The sequence below is a fragment of the Tympanuchus pallidicinctus genome, unplaced genomic scaffold, assembly GCF_026119805.1.
Source record: "Tympanuchus pallidicinctus isolate F22 unplaced genomic scaffold, pur_lepc_1.0 scaffold23, whole genome shotgun sequence".
Lineage (NCBI taxonomy): Eukaryota > Metazoa > Chordata > Aves > Galliformes > Phasianidae > Tympanuchus > Tympanuchus pallidicinctus.
In genome coordinates, this window is record NW_026294740.1 from 2,570,604 (window position 1) to 2,593,193 (window position 22,590).

Here is a 22,590-nt window from a genome sequence, read left to right on the forward strand (position 1 = left end):
GTGTTATAATCCCACTGGGGATACAGCTGATGGCTTTGGTACAGGGACAGTCCTTTCCCAGCGGAGTCCCAAGCACCACAGAGCAGCAGAGATGCAAGGAACGTGTCAGATATGCACCTACCTACAGCAGGAGAAATCTCAAAAGAAAAAAACCCAACCGTCAGCAATTGTGGGCGGAAAAGATCCTTCAGGATAACTGACAGACGCCCCAGGAGCTGGCAACATCAGTATGGCACATGCCACGTTAGCTCTTCCCATCATAAATTAGGCAGATGACATATTGGAAACTTCTTGAATAGAGTAGGCAGGCTTCCAAGAAGCAAGTAACATACCTTGCTGGTGCCTAGAGCAATCTCCAACCCAACTTGTGAGCAGGGAAAAATTACAAAGCATTCTAAGAATAAGAACTTCTATCAGCTTAAATCAACTCTCAACATCTCTTTCTTCTAGGATGTGGCACATGCTGCTTTCTAGTGGATTCTAGGTTGATACTAGCAAATAGCTTGACCAACAAACAAGAGCTTTGCCAAATCCATCACCAAATACTTCCATCACCCCTCCGAGGTTCAGTGCCACTACATACAAAAGAAAGACGGATGGGTCCTGAGTTCTAACATGCTTCACTCAGCTTGTTTCTGCTCCAGATTACAGCCCTTATGATAACAACCACCTTCTTTGATTTCTGCAGGCCAATCAACTTACTCTCCAACCTCCCCTGAAATGCTGAAGTTCATGACTCAGAGAAGTGGTTTCCTTTCTTAAAGGCAGGCAAACACTTGTTCCTATTCTGCAGCAGGAAAGACTCAGACTACAAACTCTGTAGGACACGCATCATTATCTTAAGCTCCAAAACCGCTGGGGGCTCAAAAGATACCACTGCAAAGAGGAAACAACAAAATTCTGTGCTACCACCAAGAACTTGCTAAGAACAGACACGAAGGATTATCTGTTTGTTTCATTACCTAGACCTGCAGGCTGCTTGCAAGAGCTGCTACGGGGCCCTCAGAAACAGAAATGCCACAGTAGTGACACAAGAGCAGATGACTGCTATTGTATATGACAGGGAGTTCTCAGAAATGGAACCAAACGCATCTATTGGCGCCTCCCCTGTGAAGGAGTGAGCTTCAGCAGGCTCTCAGACCTGCTACCCTGACAAACCTAGAGGTGCTTTTCCAACAAACCACCTATAGAGTTTGAAGGAAAAAATAAAAAATCAAAAGAATTATGTCACTGCAGTAACTGTGCCAAGCTACCAGGAAAGTTAAACTTTCTATAAATTGAACAACAACAAAAAAACTAATGCAAAAGGAAAGAAGAGGTGAAATCATTAAGCATTTCATGCTACGCAGCCTTCAGTCTTTCTGATGCTAGTTACTGCATGGGTTGCAGACACTCACCCAAGCATGCCCTACATAGGCTTACATTTACATCAGACCCCTACTGAAACTCAACCACTCCCACGGGGAACACCCACAGCAACTGCTTCTTCACTCTCTGCTGGAAGATGTGCATGCCAACATCCTCACCTACAAGAGAGAAAGAGATGGTTCCTGAGGACACCCACTTGCCTGGAAAATAGGAAAAAAAAAGTTCTGCTCAGGCAGAACCAAGTTTGTTCACAACTTTGTTTCAAAATCACAGTTTAGGAAAAAAAAGCAAGAGTCACATCAGGTAAATTAATGCCTTGTAGCCCATATAAGTGAGGATGCAGTGAGTGCTCGCTGCAGCCCTACCTGCCCCTGCCAACTGCAAAGCACGCCCTGCATCCTGCCCTGCTACCCCCAGCCAGGGGCTAAACAGGGCAGATGGTGAAATGTGCACAGAGCAAAACTCGGTGCGAGCAGCAGAAGGGGTCACTCAAAATTAAAGAAAAGGGACTTTTACTCTGTTTCGCTGGACAGAAATCAAATGCAACAGTATGAAGACAAAGCAGAATCTGAATTCCCATTATTTACATAGTATTTCTCAAGCACAGAAATTTCAAGGGAAAAGCCTAAAAATCATTCAAAAGGAAAGGGACTGTCAGAATGCTCTGGGTTAGCATTTCACTGAGCTGCTCCCTAAAGACACGGAAACAATCAGCCCTAACCCTTGTGAGCCATACCTCCCCATGCACACACAGTGCTGCACAGCCACTGCTGGGCCTGGCAGCAGCCTGGCTCCAGGCAATAAGCAAGGCAAATATGCACCATTTAAATCATAAAAAGATGATGACATTTCAATAATTATCTAACCAGGTTATAGAACTTTATAGTTGCATGACTAAAGACGCTTTTATTGATTTGGAAAACGTCAAAAACATTTAATACAGATGAAAAAAATATATTGACGAGTTATTTTCCCTTTTCTCTCTCTCAGCTTAGAAAGGCATTGCCCCTATGGATCAAAAAGCCAGATAAATCTTGTTAAGTACCACGCTTTCCCTTTTGTCTAGTGCTCTCTCAACATTCCATCATTTCAGTCCTTTGAAATTCCTTTGTTCTGCCTGCAATCAGAGCTTCCAGGGGATAGCTGGCATTGGATCTAAAGGGAACCCCACACCACTGCAGTACTCCTGACAATTAATCATTTGGCAAATTCTTTCCTTCCCCATACCTCACTCACCTCCAGTATTTTCAGAGAGCGTTTCGGTACGGTGCTAACGAGACCAAACTTTCCATGGTCTCACAACACCTCAGGGATTCATTCATGCACAGAAGTGGCTTCTGCAAATATTCCCCCCAATGCTCCCATCATCAGGTGGGACAGGAGTTTTCCTTACATCCACCCATGCATCACCAAAGCCTGCCATAGGAAAGGGCAAATTCAGCTGAGGAGAAAGCAAACAGCAGGGCTGCTTCCTCACACGTGCAGCCCCTTCACTGTGCCCACTCCTCATGGTTTCCCCTTTTGATATATGTAAAATGGAACTAGGAGAAGAACCCCAATGAAACGTTTTCATTTAAGCTCCCAAGCTTTACACTAACACACAGAGGGAGGCAAGAGCAGTGAAGAACGACGCTGGTTTACTTATTTTCATATGACCTTTAAGGGTCCCTGCCAACTCAAAGGATTCTGTGGCTCTCAGTGCCGCCTCTCCGGGGCCCTGGGAAGACGGAGGTTTCTTCCTAACCCTCTTCATGTGCCACACTCACGCAATCTGCATATGAGGAGAGAGAATTTCTTCCAACAATGGTATGCATTAATTTATCACATTTTCCCAAGATCCTTTATCAAGTTTCAGTTGTAGGTCAAATAATTTATGCTTTGGAAAGATAATCTCTGCATTTAAAATTTATCGTTCCTTCAGAGGTTGGTTCTCATTAGCGCTCGTCATTTCCACTGCTCATGAAATACATCTCCACAAGCACAGCCATTCCCACTCGATATCTAGGATTCCTCCACGCTAACTCGATCTAACTGTTGCAATTATGAATCATCTGGCAGAGCCATAAGTTATGATCCTCAATGACCGCTAATGAAGGCTGTCTAGCAGTTAAAATATCAAAGCAGCATATATCAGCTCACTTTAGAGCGCAAGATAGACTTCCAGCGTTGCACTTCTCCTGTATTTATTATATACTGTAAATTACATCCCAGCTGCCTCCGGCACGGCCAGCCCCGCACCCCGAGTCAGACACCAGGTTTTAATAACCACTGCTGACAATCTTTTGATCGCTGGGGGCGAGGGGGGTGTGCAGATGAAAGGCCAGGCCGCCTGCTGCAGGCAATCTGCTCAGTCAAAACAAAGGGAACTTCAGAGGGAGACAGAGATGCATCAGGTGTTAATCCCAAATGAACAGGGAGGGGTGCTGCTGATGGACTTCAGGCTAAAACCAGGGAGAGCCAGGGAACGGGCTCATCCAGGACACACCAAGCAGAGAAAGGTGCTAATAGCCAGGCTTTGATTTGGAAACTCAAAGCTCTGGAAAGCCTTTATAGGATCCTTCTGCATTTCTTTAAACCGATCGTGCAACTACCCGATTTTTCAAATATGCTGTGTGGAACTCAGCTCTGGCATAGAGAACAAGTTCTCTAATTCAGAAATGGCCTTGTGATAATCTGCTAGAGGAAGATGCAAAATGAATTTGCAAGGCTTTGAAAAAAGTGGACAAAACATTGAAAAGAATGGGAAAAACCACCAACGTGGAGCAGAGTTGATCTGCACCTACCGAAGGTCATCTCCTCTAACTTGGGCCTGATTGACAGCTTATTAATAATGCCAGTTTTGTCATAAATCCAAGTTCTCACTACCTGCCCTCAGACATTTAATAAAGCATGTGTTTGGTAGGAAAAGTTTAGGCACGATGGCACAACAACAAAGAAAACCTGGTTTGGAGGCTACAGAAAAAAAACCTACTGCTGCTCTCTCCTTACTGTTCAATTTCTTCACAGGGAAATAAAGAGAGCGGGCCCTGGGGAATTGTCAGCCTTCTGCTGCTTTTCTTTTCTTCAGTAATCCAAGTGTCTAACCATCATTTTCTCTTCATCAGAATCATAGAATGGCTTGGGTTGGAAAGGACCTCAAGGATCATCAAGTTCCAACCCCCCTGCCACAGGGATTAGCTTAAACCTTGCTTTACTTTCTTCTGCCGCTTCAGTCCTTTTAAGAGATTTCTCTGTAGATTTCTTCAGAAACCACAACAGCTCTGAAATGAATACAACAAGTAACATCACATCGCTTCAAATCCCTTCTAACAGCCACAGGAAGCAAAGAGTTTACTTGGGGTCTTACACTCCAATGCGAAACATTCTTACTTCCACAGTCAAAAATCTTGCAATAAACATCCCTCAGATGGAGAAACTTTGAATCAAGAATATTTACAAAGCTCACATAAACAAAAGAAGATGCAAGTGGAAAAGCCCAGCGCTCACAGGGACAGCCAGACCCAACCACACAAACCTCCCAGGTGCCAAATGAAAGCTGTTTGATGGGGCTGGGGGGCAACAGGGGAAAGAAGGGTTGAGTTAATACTCGAAACTTGTTTCAGACACCGTGTCTCATGCGCATAAAATAATTGTCGGTGCTCGACAGCCCTGAAACAAAATGTGGAGCTGATAAGCAGAAGGCTCCTCTTCACCCTGGAAGCTGGCAGCACGTCTCCAGCCACCCTCCTCCTCTCGACAGCACAGGTGTTGGGATAACCAGTTCCTCGTGGGTGTTTTTCTGCCTTTAAAAATGAATTACATTTTCAACTGAGCAAGCAAGCTAACACAGCCAATCTGTCTTGGGAGAAGAACAAGGTGTTGGATTCCTGACAACCAGTGCTATGCATTCTTTCATAAAATTTTATTCAAAGTATAATAAAAAAAAAACAAAACACCCCAACTTACTTCTTCCTACTCCTTGCATCTAGATTACGGACCTTAAGCATCAGTTCAGAAAACTGCAGATATACAACAAACATCAGTTTGCTGACTGAACACTGGACTACAAGAGCATTATTATGACTCTGATGGATTACATTCCTCCTTGGCCACCAGGTTAAAAACTGCTCACTGGACACAGATCAATTTGCCTGGTTTCTCCCTTGACTCCAAGTACTCTGATTGAACCAATTGTGTAAGAACAATTGTAACAGTGTTGGCTTCAGACCGTAACTACAGCTATCCATGGCATCACCTACATGCAGTGGAGCAGGATTTCAGAGCATTGCTGTATTTGTACAACAAAATGCCAGGATGGCTGAAGTGGGAAGGAACCTCTGGAGGTGATCTGCTCCAGCATGGCAGCCTGGAGCCAGCACTACACAAACCTGAATGCATCCATTATGGATACCCCAGCAGAACCCCCTCCATACTCCCTCACAGAACTTGAGAAATGTACAAAATGACTATGAAGTATAACAAAAATAAAGAGCGTTTTCAGCAGGAGTGGAAGTGCCTTAACCAGCACCACGTGATTTTACAACAAAAATATACTATATCCACTCTGGCTAACTTTCTTTGGAAGAGATGGCAGTAATTGTTTATTTAAGTAGGCTTATTAATTTTCTAGCATTCATTAAGCTGCTCTGTGAGCAGTGGTCTATCAAGTCATTACAGAATAGTAAAATATCAAAGACCACAATTATCCTTCTGTCAGTGCAGAGACAGAAAGTGGATTAAAGACAGGAAAGAAACCCACTCTAGTTTGGTTTTGGTCTAGTGCCCATCTTAGCACCCAAATGCTCATGGCAGTTAATACAGAAGATGACACTCAGGGTCCATGAGCTGGCAGCTAACTCAAATCCATAATTTCTCCATTTTTTAACGCTGAACTCGTCCTTCCCACCCGCTGATGCTGCACTTCTATGGGATCACAGCTGTCAGGAGAGGCTGACATCAAAAGCCAAAGGCAGCCATCAGATCAGACCCCGAAGGGACAGGGATGTGAACTGTCCCCACATTTGTTCTCTCATTCTGAGAAACCAGGTTCTTGTTTTTTGCTGTCCAGCTTCAGCTCAGACATCCACCCCAGCCTGCTTCCTTTCCAAGGCGCTATCAGTCAAACCCAACCACATCATTTTATCTCTCAGTTACTAAATTCAAACCATTTTAAACATCCTGCTTTCATCTTTATAGCTCTCTCCCACTTTTTAACCATGCTGCAGTTACAGAAGAATGTACTTGACATATAAAACGCGCGTGTGATTCTTTTAACATTTTAATGCCATGTATTGTGCTGTAAACATCTCTTCATGTTTTATCTCTTTTCCCATAAATCAGAGGCTAGTATCTTAGAAGTCTCAAAAGTGACATGTTTTCTCCACAATATAAATGTAAGGATCTACTCCTTGAAACTTGAGTCAGATTTCAAAAAATCATCAAAAAAAGAACAACCCAGAGCTAAGAAACGGCAGCAGATTATCAGCTAACTTAATATTCTTCTCTCCCACTCCATTTCAATGACAGCAGGAGCATAATACACAAAAATACACAGGATGAGGTAAGCGTTCACCAGGCTATCACAAAACCAACGTCTTGATTGCTCTTTGTTGTCACTTCTGTGGAACAACGTTGAAGTGAAATACCTCTCCTACATCTATACCAGTGCGTACCTGAAAGAGTCAGGAAAGCAGATATTTTTTAAAGAGTGAAAAGCTAGGAATAATCATTTGTTTTATCCATGATTAACATGCAGCGTTTACTAGATTAAATCCCAAAACATAATTCCATTTCCTTACTATAACTGCAATTAAGAAGTCTGGTCTCTTATAATGGGATTTTCCAGTGCGTTTGCCTGACTCCCTAGGGTTGGAATGAAAATGTGTCTCAAGCTATTCCTTGGTAAATAAATTAGTATTTTATTTCTTAAATTAAAACCACTGTATTATATAAATACCAGTGCTTTCAAAAAGAAAGAACACCAATAGGGAACACCTGTCCAAAATAATTTCCAGTTGCTTCTATGCTGGAAAAAAGAAAGATTGCCATTAAAAAAAAAAAAAGGAAGAGGAGGAAAGCAGTTTGAGCAGGTGGGACTGAAACGTGGTGACATGTTGTAGTACAACAGCGAAGGGCTGAAGGATATAACACAGTGTTGTGTGATGTGGAAGAAAACTGGGGACCATTGGATTAGCATGCCACTAAAATGCTAGATGAGGTGAGACGTACAGCTCTGAAGTATTGTGATGGAGAGAAGTGAGGCAGAGGCAGAACTGCTGGGAGAGGACAAGAGAAACAAAACACCATCTTTCCCTCAGCACCTCCAGCAGGAATCAACTCCCACATCAGCTCCGTGCTCAAGACCCAACACTGATTCCAGGATAACCAAAGGATCCTCTGATATGTACCCAGACCACCAGAATGTATCGCAGCTTCTGCAAGCCCGTTTCACCCACTGTCCAGTACGACTTACTGCAGGGTGCTCCTCTTGGAATTCTGTAAACAAAGCTCTGGAGTGACTTCCATGTAGAACACACACCGTGCTTTTGCTAACGCAAGCCCAAGATCAAGTACTTTTTATCTGTGTTTTCCAGGATAATTTGAAATGATTCTTTCCCTATCGTTTGTAAAATAAAACTAAATTTCTAAAATAATTATCCACTGTCACACAAGTGTCATAAAAACACATTACCTCTGCTTGCATCAGAAACTACAGCCAGAAGTAATGGGTTGTGAAAGGAACTTGTACGTAAACGCATGCCTTTGGTTGATAACTACCCCAACCAGACTTCTATTATTCTCCATTGTTACAGTGCCACCAACTCCCACCACTTCTTATTAGGACAGTGAAAGCGGGTTAAGGAGCTGCATTCCAGCTTTTGTGGTTAGACAAGAAAAGCGTTGAAGGAATGGCACACACCAACCCCAAATCAAGAGGGAAGTGATAATTAAAAGATTATTTTAGAGTATTTCCTTAAAAACAAAAACAAAAACACAAACCATGACTTCTTGCTCTCTGTGCAGCCCCACTTCCCCCCCAGTAGTCCCCATGCATCCAACTCCAGCTCAGCCTGCAGGGCAGCCCCAGCTCCCATCACACCGCACCGATGTGGTGGAGAGAAAGCAAAAAGCAAAACAAAGCCCAGAACTGGAACGTTCATAAGTTTGGAACTGCGCATCCACGAGTACGATGGAATCTCTATTGCATTTCCACAGGATCAAGTTCTTCACATCCTGTCCTAAATCACGGGCAGGAATCTGACATAATCAACGCACTGCCTTCCCACGGCATATTTGGGGACTGTAAATTGTGAATGCAGATTTATCAGGGAAATGAGGGGTGGGAAAGACGAGTTGCCCTTAAAGATGCACAGATTTATAGCAGTGAGGGAAGCGGAAAGACGGTTATCATATAAAGAGGGCCTTGAGGGACAGCGAGGAGCGGCGAGGGAAACATGAGTCATGAGCTGCCAGGGAAGGGGATGTGAGCTGGGAGCAATGGACAGAGCAAAGTAGCAATAAAAGGAAGTTCCAAGTCAAACGTGCTCCTTCCCAGAGGTCAAGACACATACCCCAGCTTACAGTATTTACTGAAAATTAAATTCCCGGCCCATTCAGACACAAACAGCACCAATAGCAACGTCAGGAAAGGGAAAATCATCGACTGAAAGGATCTATTGATAGACAAGGTCATAAACCACAGCTGCTTTCTTTTGCTTTGTTACCAACTCTGCTTTGTTTTCCTTAGTAAGAGTAGCTGCCTTCAAGGCCTGCCTAAAGAGCCAAGTAAGAGACTAAAAAAGGCAAGGGTGCAAATTTAAAACACTCAGCCCCAATTGTGCAAAAGTTTTACACTTCGAGAGGTTGCAATAAGCCTCCCTGCATAGAGCACACAGTTGACCTCACAATGAGATGGCACTGAGTAAATAGCAAATTATGGACCCAGCCACAAAACTATCACACTTCCACCTTTCCTTTCCCATCCCAAACTCCGTATTAGAGTGGGCTTCCTGATACAAATAATGTTAAGAGTTTGAAAAGCAAGAGGTTAAAAAGGCGAAACAACATCAGGCAATATATGGAAGCCAAAGAGAAAGAACACCAATTTTCTGTGCATGAATATTGTCTGTAGGAAGATGCATCTGAATCTCAAGAATGACAAATTACACAAGAGCATCTGAACAATAAATGATTCCCTTTTGAGTCCAGCAGTATCCAGGTCAAAAGGGAATGTAAATATGATAGTGAATATGATAGTAAATATTTCAAAAGATCGACAGGCCCAAAACAAATCTTTAAACATTAAAAAACCTGCAGAAAGGGAGAAAAGGTATCTCTGAAATTATACCAAAGCACTTCACCGTACAACAGCTTTTCTGTCCAGACCACCCTGTGTGAAACATGCACGAATGCATCCTTCATAAAGCACAGTGCAACAGTCTTAAAATCATTTTTCAAGGGTACTTAGGTGTTTTCATCTAAATATTTCCAGGGCAGTACAAAAATGCAGCATCTTTCCTATTTTGCAGAACGAACAGACACAAGGCTGGTGGCCCTTCCTAATTCTAAACTCTGACAAGCAGCACCACCTGCGCTTATCTGAGTCAGAACAAGAGGTGTATTACAAGAGCAACCCTAAAGAGCACGCAGGTGCCTTCACCTGAAATGTTATGAGGTTTAAGCATCAATGAGGCTAACCCATGAGGGGCGTCTGCAGAAGGCAGCTCATAGCAAAGGCTCCACACTCTGCTCCAGCACAGGAGTGCAGCACTCAAGCCCCCACGTGACTGCAGAACCCACAAAGCGCTAGCAAAAGTGTCACTGACAAATATGGCCTGCAAAAGAAATGTAACTCCACTCTGCACTAGTTCACTAGTTCAGCTTTCCTCTGGGGCTTCGGAGGAGCATAACAGCAACTCTGCTTCCCAGCTGGGCTGCAGAAGAGCTGAGAGATGCCACACATGAAAGGAAGCCAAGCAGTGACAGCTACAACACCTGCAGCATAACACAGCTACGCAAGGCTGAGACTTTCAATGTGTTTTAGAGATGCACAGGAGACACCCAGATTCCAAGCTATAATTCAATTTTCTGAACACAGGCACAAACCCCACCAACATCTCACTCAATGAACAAACAGCTCCGAGCCTTCCTTCAGACAGATCCCACAAGGTCATGCAACGCAGCATCCAAGCCCATCAGTCTGGAGCCCTGCTGGCTATTCCGATACTCCAATTACACCATTCTTCCTGTGTCATTTGCAGTGATCCATGCACGGTATTATCAAGATAAACATTGTTATTGGGAGGCTTAAAACCTCATCAACTCAATTCTGAATAAACACACCGTGCCTAGCAACTCCACTTGAATTCACAGACACGTCGCCCTTTCGTGGTGTCAGTTTTAACAGCCCAGGGCTGGGGCTGCAGCTGAAGGCACAGCACACCCTGCCATTCACTCCCACCAGGCAGCACTCCCAAAGCTGGGACACAGCAGCTCACAGAGGGGCCGAGGCACTGACCTGATTGATGGAGTTGGCAGCGCAGGAAGCCAGGCCAGTTCCCAGAGAGGCGAGCAGGAAACAAGGCAGGTCAAACGGGACAGGGGCCATGGCGAAGCCAGCAGACGTCGTGCTTACCACCAGAGCTGCAACACAAGCAAGAGCATGGTTCAGGGCACCAACAAGAAACCATCCCCTTTATGCACACCACTAGTGTGCATTAAGGTGTTTATGTCCTGAAAGAATCCCAGCGCAGATTCACTTTTTGCTTGTTTTTGGATCGAAGTAGCTCCAAGAACAAAGCACTGTTAACACCAACGCTGCTTAGCTAAGGCAAAGATGGGAGGGAGAACAGTCAGCAATGACATGAGAAACCCAGACCCATCAGCATATAATTAGAAGTGAGAATAAAACCACTGTTCTTTTTGTTGTATGGATTGATATAGGATTGCATTGCCTCATATAACACACGAGGTAGGTTTCTTCCCAGTAGCCCACGTACCATTGCAAAATCTAACAGTAAGGAAAACTGCAAGCTGAGATGCATTTTATATCAAATTATAGAAGTGACTTAAGCAGAGCACAAAACCAAAAAGTGTACAGGGATACGTAAACAACACCTGGGGCACTCAGTAACCTCGCTGCGTGAGCATTTGCTCTGCTGTTTCCATGGGACATGCCCACCTCAGGCACAAGGTACAACCACATCACCACACAGCAACACTTAAAGAAGTCCAAATTCCAGTGGATTAACAGAAATCCAGATCAGTTTTGTCATCCAAAATTATAACTTCAGCATAACTGCAAATCACATCTTTAAAGTTACCCAGGTTTCAGTCCTAATACTGCAATCACCTAAATAATAGGTCATACAAAACTTGCATTTGGCAAGAAATGCTACAAAATGAAAAACTTCTTGTACTATAAAAGCCAGCACTTACTGAATTCCTTGCTTATGACCTCAAAACTTACAATCAAAAATTAATACAGTTATTAAACAAAGCAGTTAAAAAACATTTTGCGTGTAACTATGTTCCAGTCCTCAAATTAAAGGTATGCATTAAGGAATCCAAATGTTCTCATCTTCCCAATTCTTACAAAGCCTCCTATTTATCCACAGTTAAGTGACAAATAAATAACCTTTGCTGACTGAAAATGCTGGGATTACTGCTGAGTAGTGTTACTTGAGATGAAAACGTAAATGACATGGCAGGGATCTGTCAGCAAGGATATACATGCAAAGCACTGCTTCCCAGAACTGTGCCTACATAAGAATATTAGGATTTAATCATAAAGCGACACTGAAGATGACTTGCTGCTCATCAAAACTTTCCTCCAACTATTAAAATCCATCAGCAGTCGAATATTATGATAATAATGTATCTAATATTGGTATAAACACGACTTAGCCTCGTGACGGACTCACAGGATGGCTGTTACACAAACTGTCTGCAAGTGCAAGGCTTACAAGAAGCAAAGCCCATGGCTTTGCCTCCCCACACCTGGCTCTCCCCTCTGCTCCTTTCAGCTGCTCCTAAGCCACCACGAACCTGTGATGAAGCCTCATCCCTCTGAGCAGCTGTGAAATCACAGAAGAGCCTGTAATCGCCAGGCAGACTAACAGACATACAGGACTGTTGTTTCTGAGTGCTGCACCCCAGCTCTTCAGGAGTCAGAGGCACAGCATCCTGCTTCCACAGCTTCTAAACTCCCATCCTTCATAGCAGAGAATACAAGAAAATATTAAATTCATTGGTTTACAACCGATTTTAAAAAAACACACCCAAAAGAGAAGAGTAAAACAGTGGCATTTGTATCGCTAAGAGTGATTGCATTCATCTTTTGGCATAATAAATCACCCTTCCACTTCTAGACAAGAATTTAATTAAAACTTATCTTACAGAGCACTTTACACCAATTTATTATGGGAAAACACCAACTCATTTACTGAAGAGGAAAGGTGGAGCAGATTGGCAAACAGTCAGCGTAACATTTCCATACACTGACCTCACAGAGATCCTCACACAGCACAGCTACAGTGCTAATTAAAGCCCCAATTGATTTCTCCGGATTAATTTCAGCCCGTCATTTCAGTGCAACTTATCAGGATCCTGTTACAAAGAGGCTGTAGCACATCTTCACACACAGGTACTTTGGCTGGCCAGGGCTGTGCTCTGCACACAAGACTTGCTGCTTGCCTCATCACCCTGCAGTTTGAATGCAACACACTGAGAGCAAATAAGAAAACGTCCCTTTGCATGGAGAAGTTTATTTTCCTTTACTGTAGAAGCAATAATTTACTCTTCTACTTTCTTGGTGGAGGAAAAGTATATTTAACTGAGAGCACATCAAGGGAATGAGGTCATTGACTGTTTGTTTTTTAATCTCTGTTAGTTTAGTGCTTTAGGGACCAAATTAACTTCACCTTATTATAGAATAGCTGAAATCGATCCTTTCAAGATTTGTTGATGAGAGCTGGCATTATCTTCAAAAAGAAGCCAGGATTTAAACTTATGATCTCAACCTAAACCTAACTTTACATCCTTTAAACATCTTCACCAGCAATTAACAAGGCACTTTTGTCTTCAACTTCAATTTAAATGAAAACAAAAATGCTAATGCACTGGTGCAAAAAAGAAAAAGTGAATAATGGTGTTTCCAGCAATAACACATTCAAAAGGTCTACAGTGCACTGTATTCCTTGCATTCCTTTTCAGTTTCATTGTAGTGTAATCTGCCTTTATAACTCTGTATTTATAGCACGCAAATCACTGCACTGTATTTTGTTTACCTCCTATTAAAAAGTAGCCAAGCCAAAATAAATGGGTAAGAAAACCAAAGCAAACCAATTCAGCTTTAGATTTCCCTTCTGTCCCTGCACTGATGACACACCAGCATACATGGAAGAACAAAAGCAAAAGGATTTCTATTTTAAGACACAGTTCCCTTGTTCTATCACAAGAGTTTAGGTACTCCTATAAGGGACACTACCTGTAAGGGAGCACCTCTCAAGAGCTGGTGGAATTCCTCAAGTGTCACACACTGCTTTCAGGGAAGCTAAAGGCAGAAGGAGGCCCATCTGTGTTTTGCTGCAGACCATAACCCACACACTACAGACAGCCCAACTCTTGAGGCAAACAAATGTGGGACACTCATTTGAAACAAATCATCTCGTATAAAATTCAGGTGCAATACCACAAGGCAAACAGCAATCAGCTCTCACAGTTGAGCAACTTTAAAATGCATGGAAAAACTGCAATAATAGTTTATTTTTCTTTCTTTAGTTTTCTTGGTAGTAACTGCCAGTAAAATATCACTATCAAGCTTTGTTTCTTTGATAGGATAATAGTTACTGCTTTAATAACCAGAGAATAAGAACTACTGTGATATGACTGTAAGATACATTTAGGACCAAAAACAGACTTCTAACAATCAATACAAGGAACACTGACAAATCTTTCTCAATGTTCCTGGCTGCATTAAAGCCACAATTTAAAGAATTTTGCTCTCAGTTGAAGCAGAACCATTCTGGAACTCTGCTAAAGCAAATGGATGATTTTTTTTTTTTTTTTTTTTTTTTTTTTGCTAGGGCAGCTGCAAGCAGACTTTCAGCCCATGCACACACAGACACCTTAGTTAGTCATCAATGCTCCAGCACTTGGCAGCTCAGCAACGCTCAGAATCATTATGCAAAGCTGGATAACCATCATCTTCATTTTGCAGATAGGTGACGGATGCAGGGATGAAGCAGGGTGTCAATGAGCACAGCGCCAGGCAGGAGCACACATCCCCATTCCTCATTTCCACTTCAGTGTGTCTGCGCTGGAGGATCACTATACAGACAGATCCATACATAAGCAATGCATCTAATAAGCTCTGGTTGTTTCCTAGTAAATAAAATAGGATTGTTCTCTTAAAAACGGACGTAAAAAAGGACTGAGAACAAGAGCACAGATTCTTCCAACTCTCTTTTCACAAGGAATTCTGGCCCCCGATTTGGGAACATCCAGATCTTCCTTCCTGAGGAAGGAGCTACCAATGATTAGATAGCAGCAGAACAACCCATAAATCTCTGCCTTAAAAACAAACACCAAACAAATCCGTGGGCTTCCTCGGAGCACTGATTCCACCAGCCCTGGAGTCAGCCCATAGCACACACAGCACCCAGGCAAGGACAAAGCACAACAGGTTCCATTCTGATCTGAGGTAAAACCTGGAACGACTCTATTAAAGATGACAAATGACTCCAGAATTACCAAGGTATGAGCACCCCAAGGCTTGCCTTTTTGAACTCCCTCCTGAGGTATAGATCATCGTTCTTACGTAACACGAATAGGATCGTGGGTTGAACTCTCTGAGACAACCAAACATCTCACACCCTCAGTCAGAGCAACGCAGCAAAACAAACTTTAGAGAGTCTCTAGATTCCTTGGTGTTTGCAGAAATAGCAACGTACTTAAATGGAAGCAAAAGAGGGCTTCTGTTAGATCCGCCAAGAAGCTTTTCAGCAGAAAGGACAGGGGCAAAGCTGGTTATGATCCACCCCTGGGTGGTTTTTAGAACAGAACAATGTGAAGTCAGGATCGATACACCTGAAGTTGGTCCTGCCCTCAGAAAAACTAGCTTAAGTGGCCTCCTGAAGTCATTCGGAGGCCTCTGTACTCACAGATGCTGGGCACACAGAACCAAAGCAAGCAACCCAGCCCAGAAGCCAGCCAGTGAGATATGAAAGGCTTCTGTAATCAGAACAGAAATGTTCATCATATGTTAACAGATTGACTGTTAACATATATTTTGGGGGAAAAAACTACCAAGTTTCTAAAATGGCATTGAAGAGTTAGGAAATAGAAGAGCTTTGCAATGCGATACTATAAAATCTGAAAACTTTAGGAGGAAGGACTCTGGGTAAAAAGCAAGCAGTTAATCCATAAATGTGTATAACAGCCACTAGATGCAAATGTATGTGTTTTAGGAGGTGAAATGTTCACTGTATATTAAAATACGGGATAAATCACAGAATCACAGAATTGTAGGGGTTGGAAGGGACCTCCAGAGATCATCGAGTCCAACCCCCTGCCAAAGCAGGTTCCCTACAGCAGGTCGCACAGGTCGGCATCCAGGCAGGTCTTGAACATCTCCAGAGCAGGAGACTCCACCACCTCCCTGGGCAGCCTGTTCCAGTGCTCCTCACCTCACTGTAAAGAAGTTCTTGCGCATGTTTGTGCGGAACTTCCTATGCTGCAGTTTCCAGCCGTTTCCCCTTGTCCTGTCTCCACTCACCACTGAAAACAGTCTGGTCTCGCCATTCTGCCCCCCACACCTTAGATATTTATAGACCTGGATCAGGTCAAAGGTAATTAAACAACTGAAACATAGGAGTATTAGCACGTATTTACCAAGAACTGCAGGTTGGTATCACAGTAGCCACAGGAGAAGCAAGAGCCAGGACTCAACAATGCCAGGCACAGCCCAAGAGAAGCTAAAGACACAGCCCCACAATGAGCTTGCGATGTAGATAAAAACACCACAGCTGTTCAAAAACCAGCAATTTCGTTTACAACTGACTGATGATACACACCCTCTCCTCAGAGCTGCACTACACAACATGCTGTAATGCCAACCAGTCATCATCACCAGGAGAGCAAAGTGCAAGGCAGCCCTTAGTGCAGGAGCAACAACGAGGTTCACAAGGCACAGCTCACTAAGGAGGGCACTCCATGCTCTGTGCCTTCATCACACTTCCCCCACATTCAAAATTGAAATTTACTTTCCCTGCACAGCTCACTTCAGCTTTCATCTGCAACCACAGGGGAAAACACTACACGAAGTTTAAGGGGATGAGAGAGCCTGAAATTCTTAACGTGTTCACATTATGAATGATGAGAATTACTGCAGTGCCACATTTCTTTCTACTTTTCTCAGCTCCGCGTGAACTTTGTGATAAAACTGAAAACAATTACATGTATAATTCTGAACACTTATCAGGCAGATGCATTCAATTCTCAAGTGCCAGGATGGTAAGAGACAGCTGTTCAGCCAGCAGAGAATGCAGGGATGGGAAAGGATGGAAACCAAACCCAAGAAGGTAGATTACACAACAAGTAATTAAAAGTCCCCTAATCATTTCTTACGGCAAAGGAATACAAACAAAAAAATCTTTCTCTGTTGGGAAGGCAGTTCCTAATGGCAGAATCCTATGAACCATAGTTTACATGAGGCAGGAGGGTATGGTAATAACTAAGCTCATTTCCTTTCAAAGGTGAATTACAGTTCAGAAGACAAACAAACACGCTCTTTACTTCAGCAGCGGGAAAAGATGGGGGCACAAGGAAGTCCCATTTCAGCATGATGCAGTTTGCTTTTTTGTTATTTCATACTCTAAAGAGTATAAATAAAGAGCCCGCCAAAAACAACACACGGGAGATGAGATCTACCAGAAGTCCACGCTGAAGGGAACTGGGTTGTGTGCCATTTGCAAAAATAAAAGTGACCTCAGAGGATCCATTTTCTTCTTTAATGAAAGGAATAAATAAACCAAAGACCGCTGCCACCAGACTCTGCACGGAACATGGATCTGCCCACATGATAACACAACTCAGAGAAAGAACTAAAACCATTTCTAGCTTCACACGTTACACCCAATATTGTTCCTTCTTGCCTCCCACGCTATCCTAGAACCCAAAGGACCAACAGAACTCTTCTCCTACAAATCCCTCTTCATCCAAATTCATTTCATGCTCCCCAATTTCTATGAAGTCTCCCTTCAAATACACAAAGATCACAGCATAAAGAGGGATTAACTTTTTCTTGTATCTTCATACCTTCTTCACAGCTGCAAAGCTCATCCCCTCGGCTCCCTCACACATCTGAAGACAACAGATTTTCACCAAATGAAATTCTGTAACCTTCAGCTTCCCCAGCTTTCCAGTAACACCACACTTTAAAACAGAACAGCATTCTGTTTCCTGCAACGTTGTCTTCAGCATTTAAACAAGAACTACTAGAATCTGTACTAAAGTTTGGTAGCAACACAGAGGTTACATAAAGAGAGTCCAGAAAAAAGATATTCTTTCACCTAGGGGCAGTTGTTGAAACTCCAGCTCTGAGAAGCACCCCTGTGACAAAGAGCTTCCCCCTAAGGAATAGCAGCAAGTTTAAGAATGTATGTTTTAAGCATTTAAAACAAGAGCTGATTTTTCATCTCCTCCTCAGCCTCCATATAAATCGAATGCTCTATCACAGAATTCTACCTTTTTATGCTGGATTATTGAGGATCAATTTTTTTTGTTTAATTTAATCCTACTTCAATAACTAGCACAGGCTTCAAGTTCACATAAAACAGTCACTTGAACAAAATCACCACGTTGAAAAGATGCCAAGAGCTAATTGTTCATGAAGCACTTATGTATTATCAGTGGTAAGCACTACAAAAACAAAACTGCTAAAAATTTAACAGCACAGTAGGGAGAAGACAGACCAGTATCACACTGTAACACAATGGAAAGCACAGCAACGACAGCAGAACAGCAAGGCCCTGGGCTGCAGCAAGTGGGGACTTCTCAAATGCAGCAGCTGTTGGCACAGAAATAAAGGAAAGAAGCTGCTTACCCTTGGAAGGCCTCGGGTACAGAGAGATCTCCAACAAGACCCCCTTGCCTGCATTGTTAACCATTAAATGAGGTCTGCGAAGGGCTGCATCCTGGCTCCACCCCTTCCAGTCACTCAGCTGCATTGCACACACCTGAGCTCCCTTGGGTTGGCCCTGCCTTCCCCCCAGGTGCTCAATCACTGCTTCAAGCTGTGACTTAGGATTTCCACTTAGACATGCAGAAAGAAGAGGCAATAACTTTGACTGCACATCACAAAGCTGTTGCAAAACCTGAAGTACGATAATCCTGAGAATTGATGAATGTGTCAGGAGGAGTTTTGTATGCCTAAATCTGAAATCACCAAGGCTATTAATAAAGTTTAGTGAAGTCCAAAAGGTGAGATGTCTCACCAACACTGAGAACTAGAAGGCTTCCTCAGCAGAGGAAAATTTACATAGCCATTGTACACTGTGTGTGATCAGTACAATTTCACCATGGGAAACAATGAGTGAAAACACAGCAGAACAAAAACGTTCAGAAAGTAAACTGAATTCAGGATTTTTGTTACAACAAACCTTACGGCAAAGAATAACAACTTTATTATCAAGAATCTATTTCATTCTCTGTAAACAGCACCACAGTAGGGACTTAAGAATATTTCTGTACTTGGCCCTGATAGAGATAAAATGTAAGGCTTTGGTCAGATCATTACCTTCCCCTACATATAACACTGGCACTTCGCAAAGAAATCATTTATAGCTATTGTGCATTGCTATTGGAATAAATAGACGTAGCTAGGCTACAAGGCAATTGCTAAAACTGCTGCTTTGAAGGTACAATTCCATTATGGACTACACAGGTAAGTCTTGCATTATTTCAGAAAACATACTTGATCACACCCAAAGTTTTTCCTTTGTAAACTACGGAATTATTCAGATTGTCTTTTCTTCGTACTGTTAATATGACATGATGCCATAAATATTAACTGTACTAAAACAGAAGGTAAGTAAAAAGAACAGAAGGATGGTAAACTTAAGAAAAGAATCACAGAATCACAGAATTGTAGGGGTTGGAAGGGACCTCCAGAGACCATCGAGTCCAACCCCCTGCCAAAGCAGGTTCCCTACAGCAGGTCGCACAGGTCGGCATCCAGGCAGGTCTTGAACATCTCCAGAGCAGGAGACTCCACCACCTTCCTGGGCAGCCTGTTCCAGAAGCCTTATCTTAATGCAGTGCTTATAAAATCACTTCCTAATCCAGTATTACCTTTTTTTTTTAAACAACATTCACCTAAGATCCCAAAAAGCTAGCTGATGATATAATGCAAGCTCCTCCTCAATGTAAATAAATTTAATGGGCAAAGAAATACTTGCTCTAAATTATTTTTCCCTGCACACATTTGATGGGATTCAGGTACTTTGTGTCATCCTAGTGGAAATTACCACAGAAAAACATACACAGTACCATTAACATGGTAGAGAACTCCAAATACCGAAGAGGATGGACAGAAGTGAAAAAATAACCAGTAGTACCTGTTAGCTTAATTTTGGACAAACGTGCCAGAATTCCTGGCAGATCATCCAGCCGTAGCTTCATTTCTCTCCATTGCCTTTCTTCTTTGGATTCTGCTGTCAGTGGCCTGGCTGGGTCTCCAATTTCTGCAGCTGCCTTAATTTCTCTCAACTCAGACAAAGGTTGATGAACAGGTGAAACTGGCGTAATCTGCTGTATGACCTTTCTTTCTTGATCCAGTTGACTCTCACGGAATGGAGACACAACTGAATCTGACTTCGGTTTCGCTCGCTGGCTGAGGTCTTTGTTGTACTGCGTTACATACTAGACAGAATGATACATTTTAACATGATTAATTAAGATATTTTTGTCAACTTCACGTTGTTATCATCACCGATATTACTGCTACATTATTCTTCCTGATGATAATTACTTCCTATGATGACATGACTGAGTTAGCCTGAATTTCACACCTATTTTGTGGACAAAAAAAAATTCCTTAGGTTGGACAACATACAAAAAAGGCATCTTTCCATTTCACAACTATCTCAATGACATTTACTTAACCTCGAAGAACTGCTTCTAAACAAACTCCCTTTTTCCTTCTGCTTTCAACAGCAAATTTTTCTTAATGCATTTTTAAAACCATCAGAGATTTATGAATGATTAATTCAGGTATATGCAAAGAGGTACACGTAGGTTTGTTATAACTCCAGCCCCCCAAAATAAGTACTCAACTTTCTACATCGTTATAAGAAATGAATGATTGTCTTAGCAGAATTTTAACAAATAAGAAATTAATTCAATTTCTCTGCTCAGCCCTCATTAGGCCCCATCTGCAGTACTGTGTCCAGGTCTTGGGGCCCCCAGTACAGGAAAGACAGAGAACTGTTGGAGAGGGTCCAAAGGAGAGCCACAAAGATGATCAGAGGGTTGGAGCACCTCCCCTACGAGGACAGGCTGAGGGAGCTGGGCTTGTTCAGCATGGAGAAGAGAGGGCTGCAGGGTGAGTTCACTGCAGCCTTCCAAGACCTAAAGGGAGCCTACAAACAGGAGGGGAGTTAACTCTTTACAAGGGTAGATAACAGCAAGACAAGGGGAAATGGTTTTAAGTCGAGAGAGGGAAGATTTAGGTTGGATGTCAGGGGAAGTTCTTTCCTATGAGAGTGGTGAGGAGCTGGAACAGCTGCCCAGAGAGGCTGTGGATGCTGTATCCTTGGAGGCGTTCAAGGCCAGGTTGGATGGGGAGCTGGGCAGCCCGGTCTAGTATAAAATGTGGAGGTTGGTGGCCCTGCCTGTAGCAGGCAGTATGGAGACTGATGATCCTTGAGGTTCCTTCTGACCCAAGCCCATTCTATGATCCTATGATACTTAAAGAATAAGAAATATGGGATAAATACATTCCATGACTTACCATTCGCCTGAGAAAGTTAAAGTACTGAAATGTAGTCAGTCTGTCACCAGGCGCTCGGCACAGCTGCACAAACTGGCATGGGACTTGCCGGATTCTTGCTTTCTTCAAGTGCCAGACAAATATCCCTACTGAAAGAAATGAAGAGAACATTAGGTTTCAGTTTCTCCTCTTACCTCTAACTCAGCTTGCAGCATGTCACTTGATGGGACACTGCACCACAAGAAATGGGAACCAGGCCACTGGGACAGGAGAAACATATGTGAGGAGTCCCGACAGGTGAGCTAAAAGCACAGGGCATGGGGCTTTACTTTCAAGTTTACCCACCCCATCCCAACACGCACTGCTAAACTTGTCTTCCTCCTCCTGCACTTCACAACCATCTCAAACACGAGCAGCATTCAAAGAAAGCAGCAGGCACAAGGCAGGACGCTGACGAGACCTGTGCCCTGTACGTTAGTAGCCTGCGTTTAACTTCACAGAGATGAGAACGGGCTCACACAGGAACGCTACGCAGTGACCCCGAAAGGCAGAATCAGCCCCGGCCGCTCCGCACTGAGACACCTCACAGGAGCCGGGACAGCCGGGGAGCACACACGGACCAACTGCCCCCGGAGCCACCACATCACCGGCCCCAGCTCTGCCCTCCCCGAGGTACCTGCCAGCGCCTGGGGCGGGCTGCAGCAGCGGGCAGCACTCATGACCGCGCGCTGCTCTCGCCGCCCTCTCCTCTCACCGCCTGGGCGCCGCCATGTTGCCCGCTCTGACCTCTAAATGACTTCCGGGTCGGCACTTCCGGTGTATGTGGGAATCGTGTCATTCGTGGGAATAGAACCACCAGAGTGAGGTGCACTAAAAATAAAGGTGAATCGCAGCTGGGCTGCTGAGCGCGTTCTTGTTCACAACATCACCCGAGTGTGTAAAACGGACATCCAAAACAGGCTGGTATTCAGCTGCTGAAGACATTTTGGGGAGTTGAAATCAGCTGCGTGTTGCAGGAGGTCACGTTTCAGGTCACTTTTCAGGGGCTGCTGCTCCCCAGCGCAGTCCGCTTTGCCTTGCCTTGCAGCAGAGCTGATCCTTGCTGGATCCGCTGAGCAGACTCAGCTTGCTGACCTCAAGAGGAAAACACTCGTTTTGCTTTTTGAGCCCCCCAGGGCAGGTCTGACCGGCTGAAAGCTGGTGCAAGGCACGCGGAAGCATCTTCTGCTGCAGTCTGACCAGAAGGAGAGGAG

At 43.6% G+C, this 22,590-nt stretch overlaps 1 protein-coding gene across 1 annotated transcript in view; it reads right to left on the minus strand.

The window, feature by feature from the left end:
- Positions 1-22,134, minus strand: part of LOC128083249 (protoheme IX farnesyltransferase, mitochondrial) — a 94,656-nt gene extending 72,522 nt beyond the window's left edge. The window contains exons 1-4 of the mRNA XM_052688294.1: positions 22,014-22,134; positions 21,359-21,486; positions 19,965-20,268; positions 10,865-10,989 (exon numbers count right to left, since the gene is read on the minus strand). Of these exons, the coding sequence (XP_052544254.1) occupies positions 10,865-10,989; positions 19,965-20,268; positions 21,359-21,486; positions 22,014-22,056 (600 nt within the window). The 5' untranslated portion in view covers positions 22,057-22,134. The remainder of the gene's footprint in view (positions 1-10,864; positions 10,990-19,964; positions 20,269-21,358; positions 21,487-22,013) is intronic.
- Positions 22,135-22,590: the final 456 nt, after the last annotated feature.